This window comes from Python bivittatus, unplaced genomic scaffold (genome assembly GCF_059951505.1).
Source record: "Python bivittatus isolate LINGU-HERP-01145 unplaced genomic scaffold, Pbiv_v1 ctg000020_np1212, whole genome shotgun sequence".
Classification (NCBI taxonomy): Eukaryota; Metazoa; Chordata; class Lepidosauria; order Squamata; family Pythonidae; genus Python; species Python bivittatus.
In genome coordinates, this window is record NW_028277030.1 from 62,355,331 (window position 1) to 62,374,990 (window position 19,660).

Sequence of the window (19,660 nt, forward strand, 5' to 3'; positions counted from 1 at the left end):
AATTGGAAGGAAATGCTTGGTTTTTAAATACTGAAATTACTGGCTTAGTACAAGATATCAGATACAGTAGTCTCACTTAACAGCTGCAGTTGGGACCAGCAACTCCATTGCTAAGCAACACAGTTGTTAAGTGAAACATCACGTGACCATGCCTTACTTACAACTTCAGTTCTGCTGCGGTTAGGTGAATCACCTGGAGTCGTTAAGCACGATATCCTGTGACTGAGACTTGCGACTTACAGCTTACTGCCAGCTTCCCCATTGACTTTGCTTGTTGGAAGCCAGCTGTGAAGGTTACAAATGGTGATCACGTGACTGCGGGACACTGTGACCATCGTAATTATGTGCCAGTTGCCAAGCACCCAAATTGCAATCACATGACTGCAGGGATGCTGCAACAGCTGTAAGTCTGAGGACCTGTCGTAAATCTACCTTTTCAGTGCAGTTGTAAGTTCAAATGGTCACTGAACAAGGCAATAGTTAACTGAGGGTTACCTGTACTGAAAATTATTTAAAATGACTGTGGTCCTCTTCGGCTTAAAGATTCTAGTTGTAGGTTCTAATCCCTACCCACCCATTAATTTACTAAATGGCTGAGAATGAATGCCTGAACCTTGCTGCCTTCTCAGTAAATTACAGATAATTATCTACTTCACAAGATTATAGAATAAATAAGGCAAAAAATTGGCATACGTTATATGCCCTAAAAGAATTAATAAATAATTTTGCTTAATAATTATGATATATTATTTGCCTTTCATGTCATTAAAAATGTATTTCATCCTTTTGTTTTATTTCTGAAGAAGTACATCAAAGTTGGAAGATAAATGAACTGTATTTGGCTATGGCTTCCTTCCTTTGTTTTGCAAAACTAGGAAAGAAGAGAAACACACCCCTTATTCTTATTCCAAATAAATACTTGCAGCACAGGATGGTGATAATAAGTATTTTTCATGTCTTTCAAGGAAACTGGATAGTTCAAAGGCATTTTCTATTGACTTCTATACAAAGTTTATTTTAAGACTATCTCAATCTCCCCTGGTTTAGTTTTACAGGAATCAGAGAAGGACACTTTTCTGTTCTTTCTGTAAAAAGCAATGTGTGGGTATGTCACACACAGCCAGTTCTTGTCACATTAGTTTATAGTTCTCTCAGTAATACTGGTACTATTACATGATGCAGATTAATGGTAGCCCCCATCCCCAGTCAGAGATAGGTGACTTTCTTCCAGTCAGTCCCTTTGACCCCAATTTATCCCACAGAGTTTTTGTTGTAGGGATAAAGTGAAGGGAGACTCTGAAGTAAACCACCTTGAGCTATGGACTTTAATCCGTAGTATGTGGTTCTATAGTTTACAATTGCATTACTACATTCATGTTAACATATATGCAAAATAGATTCTGTGCCAGTGTTTTGGTTTTGAACTAGCTAAACTGAAAAACGTGGGATAAATCATTATGTTAACTATTATATGGAGGTTCCGGTGCCCACAAGTGGAGAGCTCTGATCATTCTCTTGAGGGTCTTCATGTCCAAAGACTTTTCATTTCTCTTCAGTGAAAAAGCTCAGAGGGCAAGCACTGCAACAGAAAAAGCATGTTAAACAGGAGGAGCAAGAGTATAGCCCTGTAGCACCCTGCAGGTCAAGAGGTTTGGACTCAGTCTCTCCCCTCCCATTAACATTAACACAGTATTGTCAACTGGAACTGGAGAAAGGAGGAGAACCACCAGAACACCATGCCCATGCTGTAGTCAGCCCAAAAGGATGCCCTGATTGAGAGTATCAAAGGCCACAGAGAGATCAAGGAGATTCAGGATGGTCACACCATCCCCATCCTAGCTCCACCAGAGGTCATCAGCAAGTGCAATCAATGCTGTCTCAGTGCCATGCTGTGACCTGAAACCCAACTGAAAAGGATCCAGATAACTCATTTTCTACAGGGCCCTCTGAATTTGCAGCTCAACCACCTTCAACAACTTTCCCCAGAAACAGGAGATTAGAGACTGAACAAAAGTTGCCTAGGATTGTAGGATCCAACAATGTCTCTTGGGGTGGGGGCACACCACAACTCCTTCCCAGTAGGTAGAACCACCTGTCCCTCAGAGAAGTAACCACCGCATGGACCCAACCATGTTACCTTCCAAGAGGCCTTCAATCAGGAGGGGCATGGGTGGCCAAATTAACAGGGGCAAGGATCTTGTCCATTACCTCATCAGTTGTCAGGCCCAATCCAAGAACAGCAAGGAAAAAGTTCATCCAAATTCAGTTCTTTTATTGCTTATACCAGATAGACAGAATCTTGCCAACTAAATCCATAGTACTGCAACTAGTGGATATACCCTGGGAGATTCTAGAGAGTAGCTATCCTGAACCTCTTATACTTCCCATGCCCCATCTCTAGGCTGTGTTGTCTTTTGTCTCTCTGCCCTTCCTGAAATGTGCCCCCTCCTTCCTTATAACCTTGCTCTCTTCTGCAGTCCACCACAGCACCCCCTCCTTCGTAGATACATTCCATCACAGGAGTTACCAGATCAAATTCTTCCCAAATAACTAAGCAAGACCATGCCTCAATTCCTCAACCCAGATTTGCCCAGAATCCAACTTTGAACAGATCTGAGTGATTTGTCAGATGCCTAGAATATTTTTCACAGCAGCCCTCGAGATGTTCTTATGGCCCCTCCCTCCTTAGCAGGGAACAGTTTGCCTTAAAAAGAGCTGCTGGCTGGCTATCTATAGACACAATAAGATCAGACAAATTGATATATTTTGCCCTTTTATTGTCACAGTGAAATTCCTAATGTAAGCTCTTACACAATTCACTCTATTCCTTTCTCCAACAGTGCTCTAAGGGTCTCTTCTGTCATCATGTCCCAAAGCTTTTTGAAAAATCAGGTAGCCCCCTGGAAGTAACAAATAAGGAGAGGCCACATAGAGTCAATCCAGTCAAGGCCCTTGTCACATGCCTATTCCAGGCAGAGATTAAGACCTCAATCAAGCTGCCTACCAGATCCTCAAGAGAAAAAAAAATATGGTCCCTATGAAACCTGCTAGGTGCCATTAGCCTCCTGGGGTAGATAGTCTAATAGGTCCAACCTCCTTGCACGGGGAAGGGAGACAGTGCCAGCAAACCAAGCGCTAACCAGAGAGTGATTTGACTATGCTAAAGGACTGATGCTAATGCCACACTAGGGCAGGTTAAAATCTCCAAGGAATATCAGTCTTGGAGATTCCATTGCCATCCTGGCAATGGGGTCAAGCAGCATAGGCAGGAATGCTGCTCTGCAGCAGGGAGGCTAGTACAGCTGCTTCTTAGAACCTGGATTCTACCATGTGATTATCTGTGGCACAGAGTTTAGGACTTCCGAGATGACAATTGTGTGCATATTTCAGAAAGGGGAACACTCCCCTCTGGGCCAACCCAATTCTCAATTACACATGCCAGGTCAGTTGCCCCATCCACAATCAAACTGTAGATGACTTGGTGTTTAGTAGGAACAATCAGAGACCAGGGCTGCCAGTGACCTAGTATCAGATGAATACTGGGGGCCAGAAGTCAGGATCAGTTTCAGCCATTGCCACCGTCCTCTTCAGGAATGCCTCATCTTCATATTCTTGTCATCTCTCTCTTCCTATCATCACCCTGATGTTATTGTCTGCCCTCACTCCTTCCATCTCAAACCCACCTTAAACCCTCCCCTCCCCTTGCAAGGCCATGAGGGCCCCCAACCTCACACTCCAGAACCAACTGCATACCTGTTAGCCCTATGAGGCAGACCAGATGAGGAAACTGACCCCACAGGAAGGCTAGAAATATATTTTATTGAAATAGGCTATACATAATCTTGCAAGTCTGCCTGTGTTTTCCTTTCCCTCCCTTTTACACCCCAGGGAATCTAAGGGAGCCAGGCTGAGTCCCTTTCTAATACTTCTCACCTTCCTAGGCTTAATGTATGCTTTTGCACCTGTTGTTATATTAATGGCTTCTGGATGGCTTCTCCAAGGTCATCTCCATGACTCCGTACAAAACCCCACCCCCAGTGTCAGACCACAGCATCCCCAAAGCTGCTGCTCTCTGGCACTCAGTAGCTACATAATCATACCTCTTACCCACACAATCTGCTTCCCCCCTGCTAGCCCTGAAGTATTGGAGCCAACCACTGGTACAGTTCTGTCCCTAATTCCCAACCCCAACCCTGAGTCTAACAATGAGATAGGCAGTGCAACAGGCATTCCCTGCTGCTGACCAGAGTGATCTTGTTTGATAAAGACTTGGGCACAGGCAAAGAAGATCTATGCCTGGACATCCACAGACCTTCGATCAGTAACAGAAACATTCCTCAAAGAAATGCCACTTCCACGGCTTCCTACCATCATGCCTCGGGATATTGTTCTCCTCCGGAGGATCAAAAGTCTTGCCATCTCAGCTCCACCCTGCTCCCCAAGCTAAAAAATCTCCACTGGGCTTCCTCTCCCTGGTGCCAGTAAGCACGTGCAAGTCCCAGGCCGAGGCTCCATTCTAAAAACCTGGAAATTTAATCCTCCTCAGTGTGGCCAGCAGGTCAACATCCACCTCCCAGCACCTCAGCACAATATCCGTCTTGACTCCAGTCTCTGCTCTGGCTCTCCAGCATCCCAGCTCTCTCCGATAGAGCTTGTTCCCCCACCAACACCCACCGTGGCCATTCTAGCCACCAGCTCCATCACTTTCACTCCACCAGTACCAAAAGCAATAAACAATCCATCTCTGGGCCTCCTACTAACATTCCTTAATATTTATTCACTAACATTCAAATCCCCCTTGGTATGATCTTGGGGAAAAAACAGTAATCTTTTCACTGGTTTAAACATATTTCACTATTTTTCATATATGTCTCTGTTCTCATGCAGGTTTTTCCCAAATCTTAATTTTTTAAATCAAACGGATTATGTATTGTGAACTGGATTGTCAATTGTCCTGCAGAATTGGTGAAAGCAATAATAAACAAAACAAAGTATATTATATTATATCAAAGTAAATATGGTTTTATCACCACAGGTCATATACAGACAAAATAATTGTCGTGATCAGAATTTCTTTAATGTACTGGAAATTTTTGAATTTGGAAGTGTGATATTTTCTTGTGCCTGGGAGAGGCTCCAGAGTTTCTTGACTGACTTTATTATTGGGACTTCTCAGAGAATTCACCAAGTTTCTTTTTGTGTGTGAAAATGCCTTGAATATTAGAGAGATCCCGTTCACAAAGAAACCATATGAAAGTATAAGAGCACATATGGATTTTCTATTTAACTTAGTGTTTGTTTATATTCCAGGGACATCAACCCAAAGCTCTCCATTCTGTTTCTAAACAGTGGGGTTCTTTCTTTGTGGATACTATTTCAGGAAAGGAGGATGCAGAGGAAATCTTAGTAAATACATGGTCTTGCAAATCTGTTAATACTTATAGCACAATTACAATCCCAAGCATTGAAGCCATAGCAGGTAAGAATAATGATCCTGAATCAATCCCTGGAATTTTCAAACCATTAATTTTAAAGTCAATTTTGTGTTAATATCAGATTAATATAGATGATCAGAATTCTAATGATTTCCCCAGGATAAATCTGTTATTGATTGCCCTCTCACAAGCTTGCTTTTGAGTAAATATTTATAGGTTTTCATTGTAAATGCCAGAATAAATTCTAATACTGTACTACCATGTTTGAGAAAGGGAAAAGTGAACAGTGAAGAGTAAGTGTTTGTGTCTTCATTAAAGTGTATAGATATGTTCTCCCACAAAAATTATTCCAATAGCAGACCCATGAGTAAAGCATTTTTTTTTAAATAATGATTTTTATGCAAAACATCAAGTGGTCTAGTATTGAACTTGTCCATCCCCAATAGTCTGTTTTATTTCATAACCATGAATCATATATTGAGAAGAAGAAGGAGTAGATATGGACTAAAATCCTTCATATATATTTTCTCTACAATTATTGTTCTTTTCCATTTTAGCAATTATTATTATATTTGTGTGTGTGTGTGTGTGTGTGTGTGTGTGTGTTTGAGCCCACACAGGAAGATAAAGGAAAACGCACTCAAAGTTCAATTCCTGGTGGCTACATAGGCACCTCCGTGTGGTTGCCTTGGCAACAGCATAGAAGGGGTTTGCCACTCGCTTTTTTGAGATGCTTTTGGACTTCTCACTCTCACCACCAATTTAGTATTCCTGGAGGAGGAGGAGAATCAAAGGAAGGACAGTCCATCCCCAGTACTGAGTGAGAGTAATGCAACAACAAGAGAACAATGGCAAAGGCTGAAGCATCCTTTGGAAACATGAGGGGTTAAGGAGCCATTGTGGCATTCATGATTGTAAGTCCAGTGGCTGCAAGAGTTGTCAAAATACCTGCTGGAGTCAAAGGCTGGCAGTGGCCATGGTGCTGAACTACTTCCAACACAGGGGTGGGAGTGGAGGGCCTGACCAATAAGATTTTTCAAGTCCTTCTCTCATAGAATGTCATCTGCACACATCTTAGAGGCAGTTTTCTTTTCAGTCACTGCCTCCTCCTCCCCCAACCCCCAAGATTAGTATAACCCCAACCTTGCTGGGTTTTAGAAAGCTATTAAAACCTGGCTTTTCCAACAGGCCTTTGGCCCTGATATGTTATGAATGTTATTACCTCTTGCAGTCTAAGATTTTGATTTAAGTGGAGTTCTTGTATGGTTCCTCACTGGAGAAATGTAAAATGGTGTGTGTGTGTGTGTGTGTGTGTGTGTGTGTGTGTACAGTACTATATATAAAACCTCATTTATGGAATAGGCTGGGTAAGCTGCTCAGCGTCTGAAATCCTCAGGTTTTTTCTGATGCTCTGGTGGGCAGTTTGGAATGGGCAAGTACAAAGACCTTACTAGATTGCTCCTATGCAGCTTCTCACAGTACATTGGTTTTGGGGTACTCCTTGGTTTTCTGAGGAACCCCAAAAGGTGAAACATCAGAAGAGATGCCTAGTGCACTGTTGGAGGAAGACAAAGAGTAAATCCAACTGAGCACAAGTAAGAGCCCACATGACAGATTACATCATGGCAATAAGAGTAGCAAAATATAACTATTGTTCTGCTCTCATCATGTCTGCTGTCAGCCACTCAGCAGCCCTCTTTAAGGTGACTTGCTCCTTGCTGGAGAAGGACATGATGCAAACCATCTACAGGGTCATGGTAGAGAATATTCTAGACAACTGGCAGATAAAGCCACTCAGATTCTCTTTGAGTTGGACTCTGACTGGGTTGGTCCTATCAAGATGACAGAAGCATGGTCTGGCATGACAAACTGGGAAGAGTTTGCTCCTATGATTCCTGTAAAACTGGACAGGATCATCAGGATTGCTAACCCAATCACCTATTTACAGTATTAGATTCATGCCTCTCCTGACTTGTTAATGGTTCCCAGGAGGTGGCACATAGTTGAGTCCATACTGTAGTGTCATCTTCATGGATGGATGGGGAGGGAGGGAGGGAGGGAGGGGTACACCTCCTCCTCAAGAAGCCAATGCTGGACCAAACCATTGGGGACAGTTTTCATCCAGGATCCAATCTTCCCTGCTTACAGAAAATTGTTGAGAAAGTGGTCAATCTGCAGCTTCAAATAGTCCTGGGTAACCTGGCATCCTCCCACAAAACTCTGTGGTGGGGGGGGAGGGAGAGAGAGAGAAAGAGTGTCTCCCAATATGTTATGTGCTTACCAGCAAATAGAAGGAAAAACTGACAAAAAATTAAATAATTTCCATTGGTCCATTTCCTGATCTATATCACTGAGGTGAGTGATTAGAGAAATCTCCCACCTCCCTTGGGAGGCAGATCTATCTCACAAGGTATAAATAGAATCAAATGTGATTTCTTTAAAAAAATAAAATGCAAATGTCCCTTTTCATCTTTAAGCAGTAAAATGTAAAACATACAGTAGCAAAGAAATAAAGATACAGAGTTATTCAAATCACGTCATGAATTAAAAGGATCTTCCATACAAAACATAAAGGGTGCAGGTAGTCCTCGCTTAATGATCATTCGTTTAGCTACCGTCCAAAGTTATGACAGTGCTAAAAAAAAGTTACGACCGGTGCCCGAAGTTACAACCATTACAGCACCCCCATGGTCACCTGATTGTGATCTGGGCGCTTGGCAACTAGTTCGCACTTATGATGGTTGCAGTGTCCCAGAGTCACATGATTGCCATTTGCAACCTTCCCAGCCAGCTTCCAGCAAGCAAAATTAATGGAGAACCACATGATTCACTTAACAACCACCAGAAAAAGGGTCATAAAATTGGGTGCAGTCAGGTGATGCTTTGATTAATGACCACCCCACTTAATGACCAATTTTCTGGTCCCTATTGTGGTTGTTAAGTGAGGACTACCTGTATAAATTTCTGGCCAAATACAAGTTAATGTTTGTCCCTCAATTACAAGAACTCTACTGTAAAGAAGTTCCAAGTAGCATAAAAGCCTGCAATTTACTGAGCATGTTCATTTCAGTGAACAGAAATAGCAGAGAAAATAATCACCAAAGAAAATAAAGTAGACATGCACAGAAGAAATTAAAAGTAATCTTGCACAGTATTTCTAGCCACTTTTTTGCCTATCCTTTCAAAATCGTTGTTTTTACTGAAACAGATTTTCCTCCGTCTCAGTTCTTCCTGGATTCTTCCAGATCCCAAAGGATTATAATTCATTTTATACTGAGGCTGCTGGATTGACGAAAGATGTCCCATTTTCTCTTCTCAGCCTCAGTTCTCAACTCATCCCTTTGATTTAAAAAGACAAACCATTTTTCCTTCCAGCAGAAAGGGACAGGTTTGGGTAATCTGACTTTGTACATGACCCAAGGCATGTAATTTTTCCTCCTGCAGATGTAGGTTGGGGAAATCTGCCTGGGAGGATGTATACTGGAAATGTCTGTGCTTGTCTCATAAGAAAGGCTGGCACAGCAGTCTTGTAAAAACAGGCTGGCTATTCACAATACGCTGTTTGATTTTTGTACTTGCTGATGTTTAATTCATAAACTGCTCTGCGAGCCATGACTTATAGAAGTTTTCAATAAAATAAGTACAATAAATGCAGGAAGGCTATCTGGAGGCACAGGCTGAAAACAGTGGCTAATGCCCTCAATGCACTACAGTTCTCATAATCCCCAGGTGGCTTCTTTGATGGCCATGCTGTCTGGGAGGTATGTAATCTAGAATGTCTGCTGTGCACCAGCTCAGGAAGTCTGCTGCACCACACAAAAGTATGCACACCATGGAAGTATAAATCCAGCTTTATTGATAAGGAATGAGGCTGGTGAGGGCAGGAACTTGCAGTTCCCACATATAGAGAACCATTATGTGAGGTATCTTACCAAATATGGACGAGAATGGCCAAATATCCATTGACCTGGCAGAGTGGGAGGGGGAAAAGCCTAACATTTAAACCCAGGAGCATAGACCTATCTAAGGGCTTTTTTTTCTGTGCAGTGCTATGAAGAAGTTTTCTTTTCTTCATACTTTTCTGCAATAAAAACACTAAACTTGCTGAGTAGTATCGGTGAGTATTCTGCAGCATAAATCAATTCCTGAAGTGGTTAAATCTCTGGAGAGTCAAAATTAACAGCCAAGCCTGTGTGAAGCCTGACTCTATCTCAGTATTCTGCAAGAAGCTATCTTGGATGGTGATGTTCAAATTGTCAACTCACCCAGTGAGTTCAGGCATGCAGCCTTGTGCCTATTATGGTAAAAAAAATAAGATCAGAAAGATCTTAGGATTTTTACAGCGGGGAGCCTCCAGTTTGGGTCTTCTGAATAGAGGATTGGATGTCTCTCACATTATAACAAAACTCTGAAAATAAAAGTCAGCAAAAATAGAACAGTTCTTGTCAATCCTATGGGGAAGTAATGAAGTCAGGCAGTACACCCTTATCCTAAAAATAGGGGAGAAAAAAACAGGCTGCAAGACAAGAAAAGCTTCAAAAAGAATTGTATGTAGCATATGAAGAAACATTAAGGTTTATTGAGCAAAAAAAAAAAATTGCTAGGCAAAGATTTCAGCATCATTTTGTAACAAGTTGATTTATAAAAGGAGACAATTCTCAGTTGTAAATTTCCCATTAAGCTGAAGGATTGAAGTTGGACAAATATTCCCACAAATAGGCTACTACAACCCATTGTAATAGATTCAACTGCCAGCAAGCATCAGATCCTTGAGAAATAACATTGATTTAAGTGTACCCAGTCAGTGACAAAGAATATAAGAGCGTTTTTTTAAAAGTAGTAAAGAATGCCCAAAGCACCAAACAGTCATATTGGTGTTGCATACTTGGCATTTCCATTTTAGTATGACTAAATCTAAGAAGAAACAGAATATTATCAGTTCTTCATGTGGAATCAATTGTTCTTTTTCTGTTTTCTCTTAAGGACAAAGTCCTCGTGCTGGTATCGCCTTCAGTACTGAAATGGGTAAAAAAATTCCTAGCTAGGCTGGTCTCCCCCCCCCGCCCCCCAGTCCTCTTACCCTGACTGCAGTGACGATTATTGCAGGACTAGCACAAGCAGAGAGCCATACCAGTGAAGGTCACAATTCATAGATTACACCATAGAAACAAAATATTACATTGTATTTTATTCTTCCAACCCTCCAGAAACTTATGCAGGACAATTACCAGTTTCACAGGTTTATCTTCCCACGCAGTATCAGGCACTTTTAGAAGGTACGGACTAAGCTTGGTGAAAATATGAGACATGTTTAAATCAGAATATACAGTACATCCTATCAATGTAAGCATCAAGGTGTCTATAGAAATAATGCTTACTAATAAATAAGGGAGCAAAAATAATGGTAGATCATTCAAACCAAAATATTCCATTTTATGGATAAAATGTGACCTACACTTAGATTCTTGTGAAATTGGTAGGTTTGGGCTTGGAATCAGAAAAGAGATAATATATTCTTTTAAGCAATTAATTGCAATATATAATGATGTTCTTTTAAGAATTTGGGCTTATCTTTAATATTTACATTAGTTATCTGAACAAGTTATCCTGAACATTACAGGATCTGGATGCAACTGGTGTTCAGTTGCAGAGTAGTTTGTTGTAAATAAGATATCAGTTTCTTAATTATCAAAGTTTCCTGAGAATATTAGAAGAAATCTTTATTTGCCCACATTATTCTTTTTCCAGACAGTAGCTATGTAGCCACTGCAATAAAAGCAACCATGGACACTTCAGATTAATGTACTTTTTTATTGTAAGAAAAGAAAGTCCAAAGTTGTAATCATAATATGATTATGGGAAGCATGATATTGCTCTTTTAAAATTCATATTAAATAATTAATGCAAAGTAGTATATATAATGCAAAAGCCATTTTCTTGGAGATGCTAGCAGGTATATTATTTATTATAATGGTTCATGCTATGCCTGCATATGTGACACAATATATTTTAATTTGTTACTAAAAGATGCACATTTCAAATTATGTAGAATCACCTTTGCTTTATTTTAAACAATGATATTCACAGAAGGAAAAGCAAAATATACCTTTTTTATCTCTCAGGCATGTAAACTCTAGACAAAATATGTAAGCCTGTGGTCTGATTAAATTGTTGTGACATTAAGCAAACAGATAAAAGAGCTTAAGAAATCAATATTTTTCATTGGAACTTCTGGAATTATTTAGATGTGATGTAAGTGTAATTCATAATAAATGTGTTTGTTTCTTTCAGATTTACCACTGGATTATCAATTCACCAGATTTTCTTCAAATAGCTCAGTAACTGCTGGTTACTACCCCAAACCTCCAAGGTCATTATTATCAACTGGTGAGCAAATGGCAACCGAATAAAGCATCATTAAAGAAAAGTAAATCTGAGTCTTCATCATGCTTAAGCAAAAATGTTGGAAGCTAATGGGAATCATGCAAATCAAATGCTATATGAATTTAAAAGTTACGTTTCGGAAAGACTCTAACCAGGTTGAAGAAAAAACTTCCTATTTTCCTACTGATTGTAATATATGAATACTGTTGTCTAAAATGTTTTCTCACTGTTTTCTGCGGATTTGCTGCAGACCTACATTCATGTCTTGGACACATTTGCCAGTTCATGCATTACATGGCCACCCTGTATCCATTATAACATAAGGGCATGCATGTACTGTTTACCATCAGCAGTATTCCATGATAGGCAAGATAAGAGAGCTGTGTACATACTCAGTCCTGGTGTGAGGTCCAATTTCCATAATCAAAAAAGTGGTAAATATGTGTGAATATGTTCAATAGACCTAGGATTTTGAGGATCGTGCAGGAAGAGATGAATATAGCAACTACTACATAATGGGGAAGGATAATAATTAGCCCTTCATTTCATAGTCTGATTAAATTTTGTAGCATGAAATATATTCTCAATAATCTGATTTAGAATTCAACCCTGTCAAATTCAATGAATCCACCTTTAGAAAATCTGTTCTGAGAGATGCATATTAGCTTATTTCCTGTTCTGGGCAAACATAACATTTTTTATTTAAGCAGTTTAGTGCATGAGATTGGTATGATATCTCCCTTGCTTACATCTTAGTCCTTTTTCATAAAAGGAAATCTGTAATTATTTAGGAGGTTAGCCTGGAATACAAATTTGTAAAAAAAAAAAACCAAAAAAAAGGGGGAGGGAGGGAGGGAGGGAATGAGAATGAGAATATTGGGATAGTGAAATTATTCCAAGTCTTCTAAGATACTCAAAAATTAGTTTTTACATCTTTCTGATACTGGAAACAATAACCTTAAAAGTGCTTTGGCTATTCAGAAGAGAATGCTTTTCAAATCAGTTGAGTTTACTTTCTCATAAGTAGTCACAGGATTGCAATTAAGATTGCAATCTTATGAGCATGTAGGAATAAATTTTATAGTTCACTTCTGAGTAAATAGGTCTAGGACTATACTGTAAGCAAGCCAATGTGTATGTCCATTAATATTTTCTCAGCTAGAGCAACCCTGGTATGTTGGATTGCATTCAACTTGTCTTGCATGTGGACTACTCCCTCAGAAAGGGTGATATGTTATAATACATTGCAGTTCAAAGATCTGGTAGTATAAACTTGGAATTTCATGATTTCTGAAGCCTTCCATCTGCTTTGGCAGTTCTCATCTGTATGAAGTTGAAAATAAAGGTTATTTATTCTTGAGCAGCTCTGGATTCTGTTACTTATGGAATGCAATAAATATTATAATTAATGACACTCGTTCATTGTTAAACATTGACCATTGCTCAGGAAGTACTAAAAGAAGATAACTCAAAATCATGACTCAGTTTCTTCCATTTTAAGGACCTGTTATGGCCAGAAAGGGAAGGAATCATTGAAAAGTTAAACTCTGTCATCACACTATGGAGCCAATCCATATCTCCCCCTCCTTGATTCATTTGGAAAAAACAAGACATTGAAAAATCTGGTCACTTATCTCTTGAATCTGTGTTATTTTGTCCTCTACTCACAACTCACATTTAAACATTCTTGCAAGCTATATAATTAACCAAAGGCTACTTATGATGACATAGGAAAAAAAAATATAGGGAACCTAATTTGGCTAAGTCAGAAAATACAGGACAGCTACAAATATTCATGGTGTATTTTTCTGAGACAATGAAGCACTGGATTCAAATAAAACTGGAACTTGTAAGGGAAAATGAACAGGGAGTTCCTAGAATCTTCTCTGGTGAGGTGGCAGCACCTTAGGACACATCCAAATACTAAGACGGGTTGAAATCCCATGGAAGTAGACAAGATTGCACATGTACTGACCATGTTCTTCTTTCAAAGCAGAGAACATTATGAAAAGCACAGAAAAAGAGTGAACTGAGTAAAAGACATGAGATAAAGGTTATCCAACTTGTTAACACCAATATTAATTATATCGCTCCATAACTTTCTGTCTTTGCAAACCATCCTTCATTCTACTGCATACATACATTGATTCATATATTGCCTTTTGTTCTTTGTAGGCTGTACTGGGAGTCAAAAACCCCTGGAAGAAGTCAATGGCAGATCACTACCATACTGTTGTGAAATAAATTTCATGGATGCGTTGAGCTTCACTTGAAGAAGATTTTGGCTACACTGAAAATTCTTCTGCCTAGCAGAACTTGATACTGCTGTTCCCCCCATCCGCATCCCCCTAATCAAACAACACATTATTTGTCCAGGACAGAAAATCAAAACTATTAAACCATTTACAATGCACTTTTCTACTGTAACATTATTCTGTCTTTCTAGTTTATCTAGGTACAAAAGTGTCTTTCTAAACCTCGGGGGGGGGGGTTGTTTTCTATCACAACTACCAGGTAAACCCGTTTGGTTACATAATGAAGTGGATGAAAAGATTATCTAGTCAGAGAAAAACTAGAATATCTAAATAATATTTATGCAAAATAATGTAGTAAATCTTGTTTTCCCATTTGTGGCAATCAGAATTTGCCTTTACTATTAATCTGGAATATTGTGGCTTACATGTGCTCTCCAAACCAGAATGGAAAACTAGAATCAAACTAGCTTTCATCATGGTTTGCAGAGTAAACATTCTATTATTGGAATGCAATAGCAAACTGATTCACCAGAAGCCAGGAAGTAATGGACTGAGTGAAATAGAAGTGAGAGAGTTAGAAGTCATGCAGTGGCAAATCAGGTGAACTGAGTTTGTTGAGAACAGGAACTGAATACAGCAAGGCCAAACCTCCCCACAACAGTCATACAAGTGAGCAGAGTATGATTTGTGCAGGCCTGTAAAGTTGATCATTATGCAATTCAAATTTAAGAGCAACGCTTTACATCTACAATTCATTAGTAGTTTTGACTGATAAAGTTTATCGTGTTGATTTCCTTGGAGCGAAACAGCTTAATGTCAATGTCTTTAAGTGTTTTGGGAATCAACTTAAAAGTCCATGCATATATTGTACAAGTAAATATATACAGTACCTCTGGTCTATATTGAATTGGAACAAATTTAGGAGTGTTTCATAGTATCATTTTTTTTTCATTAAAAATTGAACTAAGACCCCCCTCTGAATGAAGAATGAGAGAGTGAAAGGTTCTTTATAAAACATCCAATTCTTGAGTCGTATTTGCCAATGGAACACAAATGTTAGATTTAGGAATCAAAAGTAAAAACCATGTGGGGCTCTAAATGTTCTGTGCTGGTTATAGACACTATTAAAAGGTTTTTCTTAATCATTAAAAAAGAGAACAGGGAAAGTGCAGTCCAAAAAAATCAATGAAATCCCAGAAAATAAAGAACCTCTGTCCTTATGAAACAAATGTTCTGCAAATAACACAGAATGTTTTTTATTAACATTTACCAGCTTTTCTACAAGCAATTCAAGATCCTGGTTCCAGTGTGCCTATAACACATGGTGAAGCTATGTGGGCATCTACTTAGAGCTATATGGATACTTCATAGGTTTGGTTTAGTGTTTGACGTGTGCTTTAGTAGAAAACCACAGAAGGATTTTTTGAAAAAATGGTCAACAGATGTTATTCACAGAGACAAACTTCTGAAGTTATTTCAGTGCTATAACAAAAGCATTTTCAACTGAATCAGGGTAAATTCCTTCCTGCTTTCCCTAATCCGAGTTCATACATAGGTCTCCCAACCCAACAAGTGAATTTCACATACTTGTCACTGGAATGATGAAAACCAGCCTAACCACTTCTAAACATTTTTATGTTTAAGTTGCTTGGCCAAATTAAAGGCTAGAACACCCAAACTGGCCATTACACAAAGGGGATATAAAAGCTAGTGCCATTCATGATTCCAATCTGTGTTAAACCAGACAACCCTTGAGCTTGGATGGTCAGTCCAAAGCAGTTCATTCAATCAAACATCATGGTTTGGGAAAATAAGCAATATTGAATTCATCTATGTAGACAGGGAAATCATCTGTTTCAAAGTCGTCTGCATGTGTATGCACATGTGTTTAATACAGCTGTGCAAAGATAGAAAAATAGAGGAACTTCATTTATAAAACAGATTTTAAAACTAATTTTAAGCAGGCAATTAAGTGATGCTACAGTTGGGTTGAAACACTAATTTGGTAGATTTGTTCCCTCACTTAACAGAATGAATGTATGCTAAGACATCCAAATTAGAATGAAAACTAGAGTTTGAAATGATTAAAAGTTTTTGTGAGGTGAAGACTGATTTGGAGAATCACTTTAAAAAGTTCAATGTAATGGTAGGGCAACAATTAACCTTGGGTAACAATACTAGAACCAGGTTATGATGATTAGTGATTCATAGTTTGAATACCATCAATATGCCTAAATTCTGGTATATAAAGGTATTGACAATATAATAAGTGTAGCATAGTGGTTAAGATGCTGAACCAGTTTCAAGTCCACATGGACACTCTTTGAGTGACTACGGGCCAGTCACTCTCAGCCCAACCTAACTCACAGGGTGCAGTTTTGGAGATAAAATAAAAGGCAATCCCCATGCCTTGAGCTCTTGGAGGAAAGACAGGATAGAAGTCAAATAAATAAATAAATGGCACATAAGTGAATTATATTTGTTAGAAATTTACAAAGCCAAGGAGCCTCTTTGCATGATGGAGGCATGCATGTTCATCTTCTCCCATTATATTTCTAAGGCAGCATGTGAGATGTAGGTCTAATGCACCATTTCCCCTTCAAAAGAGGACAAAGAATTAGTCAAATTTACACAAATTCAGGAATTTATATGAATAGGTCTAACATAGTCAGTGGTTCTTTTTTTGAGGAAATATTAATTAAGTATATGATAAGTTAAGTTACAAGAGGTGGCCTCCTTTCCAGAAATATAGGACTGGATTGAAACCAAGGTTGAAATAAATAATTTTCATTAGTCTCCAGACAAAAGGAAGCCCTACAGTGCCAAATCTGAATTTATACTATTCTGTACCACAACTCAGCCTTCTTCCAAGGTGAATGGATCCTTCCTCAGATTATCACAAATGCACACAGAGCAACAGGCATTTAGCAGTTAGCCTCTAGACACTATGATGTGGGCAGAGACAGCCTTATGCAGAAGAAGAAAAGGGGGAAGGGCGACGCACTTACTCTACAACACACCCTTGTATATTCAGCAGACATCTGTAAAGGGCTTCTAAGAGCATTCAAATGGGTATGCTGACAGCTTCCATGATTGGAAGCTCTAAGACTTCAGCATAATATTTCACTGTAAGTTCAGGCTAACAAAATATATGCTATAACATTTTATGTCTAGACCAATAAACCATACTGTGGCTTAACATGATGGTAAGAGAATGGCTGGGTTCCCACAACATACCAAATCACATGCCCATATGGGACACAGCCAGGAGCCACTTCCATAGCAGCTGTGTAAAACGAGAAAATATTGTGTGCATAAAAATTCATCTGCCTACTTCAAGGACTTCTCTCAATTGTAGCAAAAGCACAATCTTCCTCCATGTCTCCATAAAAAGTGGGAGAGATTGTTTTAAGTGCCAGCAATAAGGGAAAAAAGTATGAAATCCCAACATGTTCCAGAAAATTCCTTTGTCAAAGGCAATACAAAACAAAAATATATAAACAATTTACACAATTTTATCAATTTCAAAAACTTTCATGGGTAAGCTAAAGACCAGCATTTAATGTACTACATTGTCTGGAATTTATAATAGAAAAAAAACTGATTTTAAAATAATTATTTTTAATTATATTAATTCTACAATTAAATGCTAAAAGTATAAAGTAAAAATGATATATTAAATACCTTAGAGCTATGAAAAAATTAAAGACCTACACTTTCAATAAAGGCAACGTCACTGGTTGAATCCATGCTTTAAAAAAGAAGACCCAACATGATGATTTTAAAGATTAGAGATTTTGCATTCTCAGATAAAACCATCAACCATCAAAATTTATTTACAGTCCAAGACCAAACACAATAAAAGACCAGGATACAGTACAGTATCTATAAAAGAAAAATTTAAAAATTGCAAGAAAATCCTAAAACATTTAGCAGCTAACAGTTAATAGCATTGAGGAGGAACGAGACCGTTACTAACAGCTATAGCTATTGATAAGAATGTTGCAATCTTCTCAGAGGTTTCTGAAGAATGGTCACTCAGGAGAAGGGTAACAGCCTCCTGGTCACAATGGCAATGAGGATTATTAACAATTGGAAGTATTAAACTTGACTGCCATTGGGGGTACAATGGACATTTTAATAGCACATGTGAAACAGATTCTACCTCAGAGACTGAACAGAAACAAGTCTGGCTTTCAGATGGGAGGCTTATATATCTGGTTGTTGCCCTAATAGGTAGCACCCCAATTCCAGCCAAAGTAAATTGTCTCCTATGTGGAGCATATAATAAGATGATATAGAACAAACTAGGGACAGACCAGGGTAGAGGAGTGATTGTGCTATAGAAGGGATGGGAGACTTTAGCTCTGTCTTTTTGGATATCTAGATCCTAAATCCTCTGCTTTAGATCAGGCAGGGTGATAAAACACAATACAGCCATAATATCTCTACCTGATCCTTGAAAATATGTAGGCATTATTGCTCTTTTCCAGATTATTAACAATACTGCTTTTAGACAATGTTTAAATATATCAATCTGGACAAAATCTGGATGATTTCTAGTTGGCAGCAAAGAGATACAGAAAGCTCTAATCTACTGCTGTTATCTAGTCAACATCCAGATTTTTACATCTCAGAGATGATAGCCCTAACACCAACCCTGAAAGCTTACATAGATAGATCAGAATTACATTCAGAAAATATTGTTGATAAAGGATGATACTGTTAAAAAATTCAAGCCACGTGTTTGCTTAGAATCGTGATTCATTCTTATGTCACAAAGGATTTGTTTTTAGTGGAGTACAAAATTCACTTCTACACACTCAATAAAAGTGTGGCTGCAATTTCCATAAGCATTCATACACTGAGGTTAAACAAGAGTCCATAATTACACAGAGAATCTTTTCTTTCAGCATTTTTCAGTCTTTTGATCACCTAAAATTAAGAGACAAAAGTGAGTTATTTCAGAAAATTAAAACTCTTTATAAAGGACTACCTTATGTTCATTTCTGTGTTTTATCCAAAAGTGATACCATGCAGTTTTGATGATAAATTCTTGTAAACTGTATTCTAAGCAGATTCAATAATAAATCTAACTAACTTACAGCAGCAGCTAAGCACTGATAGGGATAATTGGTGAACCTCCCCAAAGCCTTGCAGCCTATCTATCAGCAAACTAAAAAGTAATTTTAAAAGTTGCATGTCATGTTCTAAAAATTGTCCTTCTGAACTTTGCCAAGCTGTAATTCTCAGAGCCAAAAGCGTCAAAAATGCAGGAATCCAATGTGATTTTACTTCCCAATCTCTTTACTCTTTATTATTTAACCCCATTCCCTCTTTCCTTGTTTGAAATTTCCTTCCCCTAGAATAATTAGTCTCAGAACTTCTTCCTTGACCAAAGATTTTGGGAGTTATAGTTATGTTGGATCCCATGCATTCGTATCATTTGCCCCTGACAATTTGAAATTTGCAGCAGGAATGGCAGCTCTCCAAAAACTACCTTTAATTAAAATAAATAATTTTAGGTAATCCAATTAATGCATCTCCTAGTTCATTTGCAGCCTGTGGCCTGAATCACTTCAGACT

The 19,660-nt window shown here is 38.6% G+C and overlaps 1 protein-coding gene across 7 annotated transcripts in view; it reads left to right on the top strand.

The window, feature by feature from the left end:
- Positions 1 to 14,232, top strand: part of NT5DC1 (5'-nucleotidase domain containing 1) — a 94,130-nt gene extending 79,898 nt beyond the window's left edge. For 4 of the 7 annotated variants that reach the window (XM_088139759.1, XM_088139719.1, XM_088139740.1 and 1 more), the window contains 3 exons: positions 5,311 to 5,479; positions 11,727 to 11,822; positions 13,995 to 14,232. In XM_088139759.1, coding sequence (XP_087995885.1) covers positions 5,311 to 5,479; positions 11,727 to 11,822; positions 13,995 to 14,092 — 363 coding nt within the window. In that variant the 3' untranslated portion in view covers positions 14,093 to 14,232. Of the gene's footprint in view, positions 1 to 5,310; positions 5,480 to 11,726; positions 11,975 to 13,994 lie in introns of all 7 variants that reach the window. The other 3 variants (XR_015795954.1, XM_088139726.1, XM_088139734.1) reach the window with 3 other exon arrangements.
- The last annotated feature ends 5,428 nt before the right edge of the window (positions 14,233 to 19,660 follow it).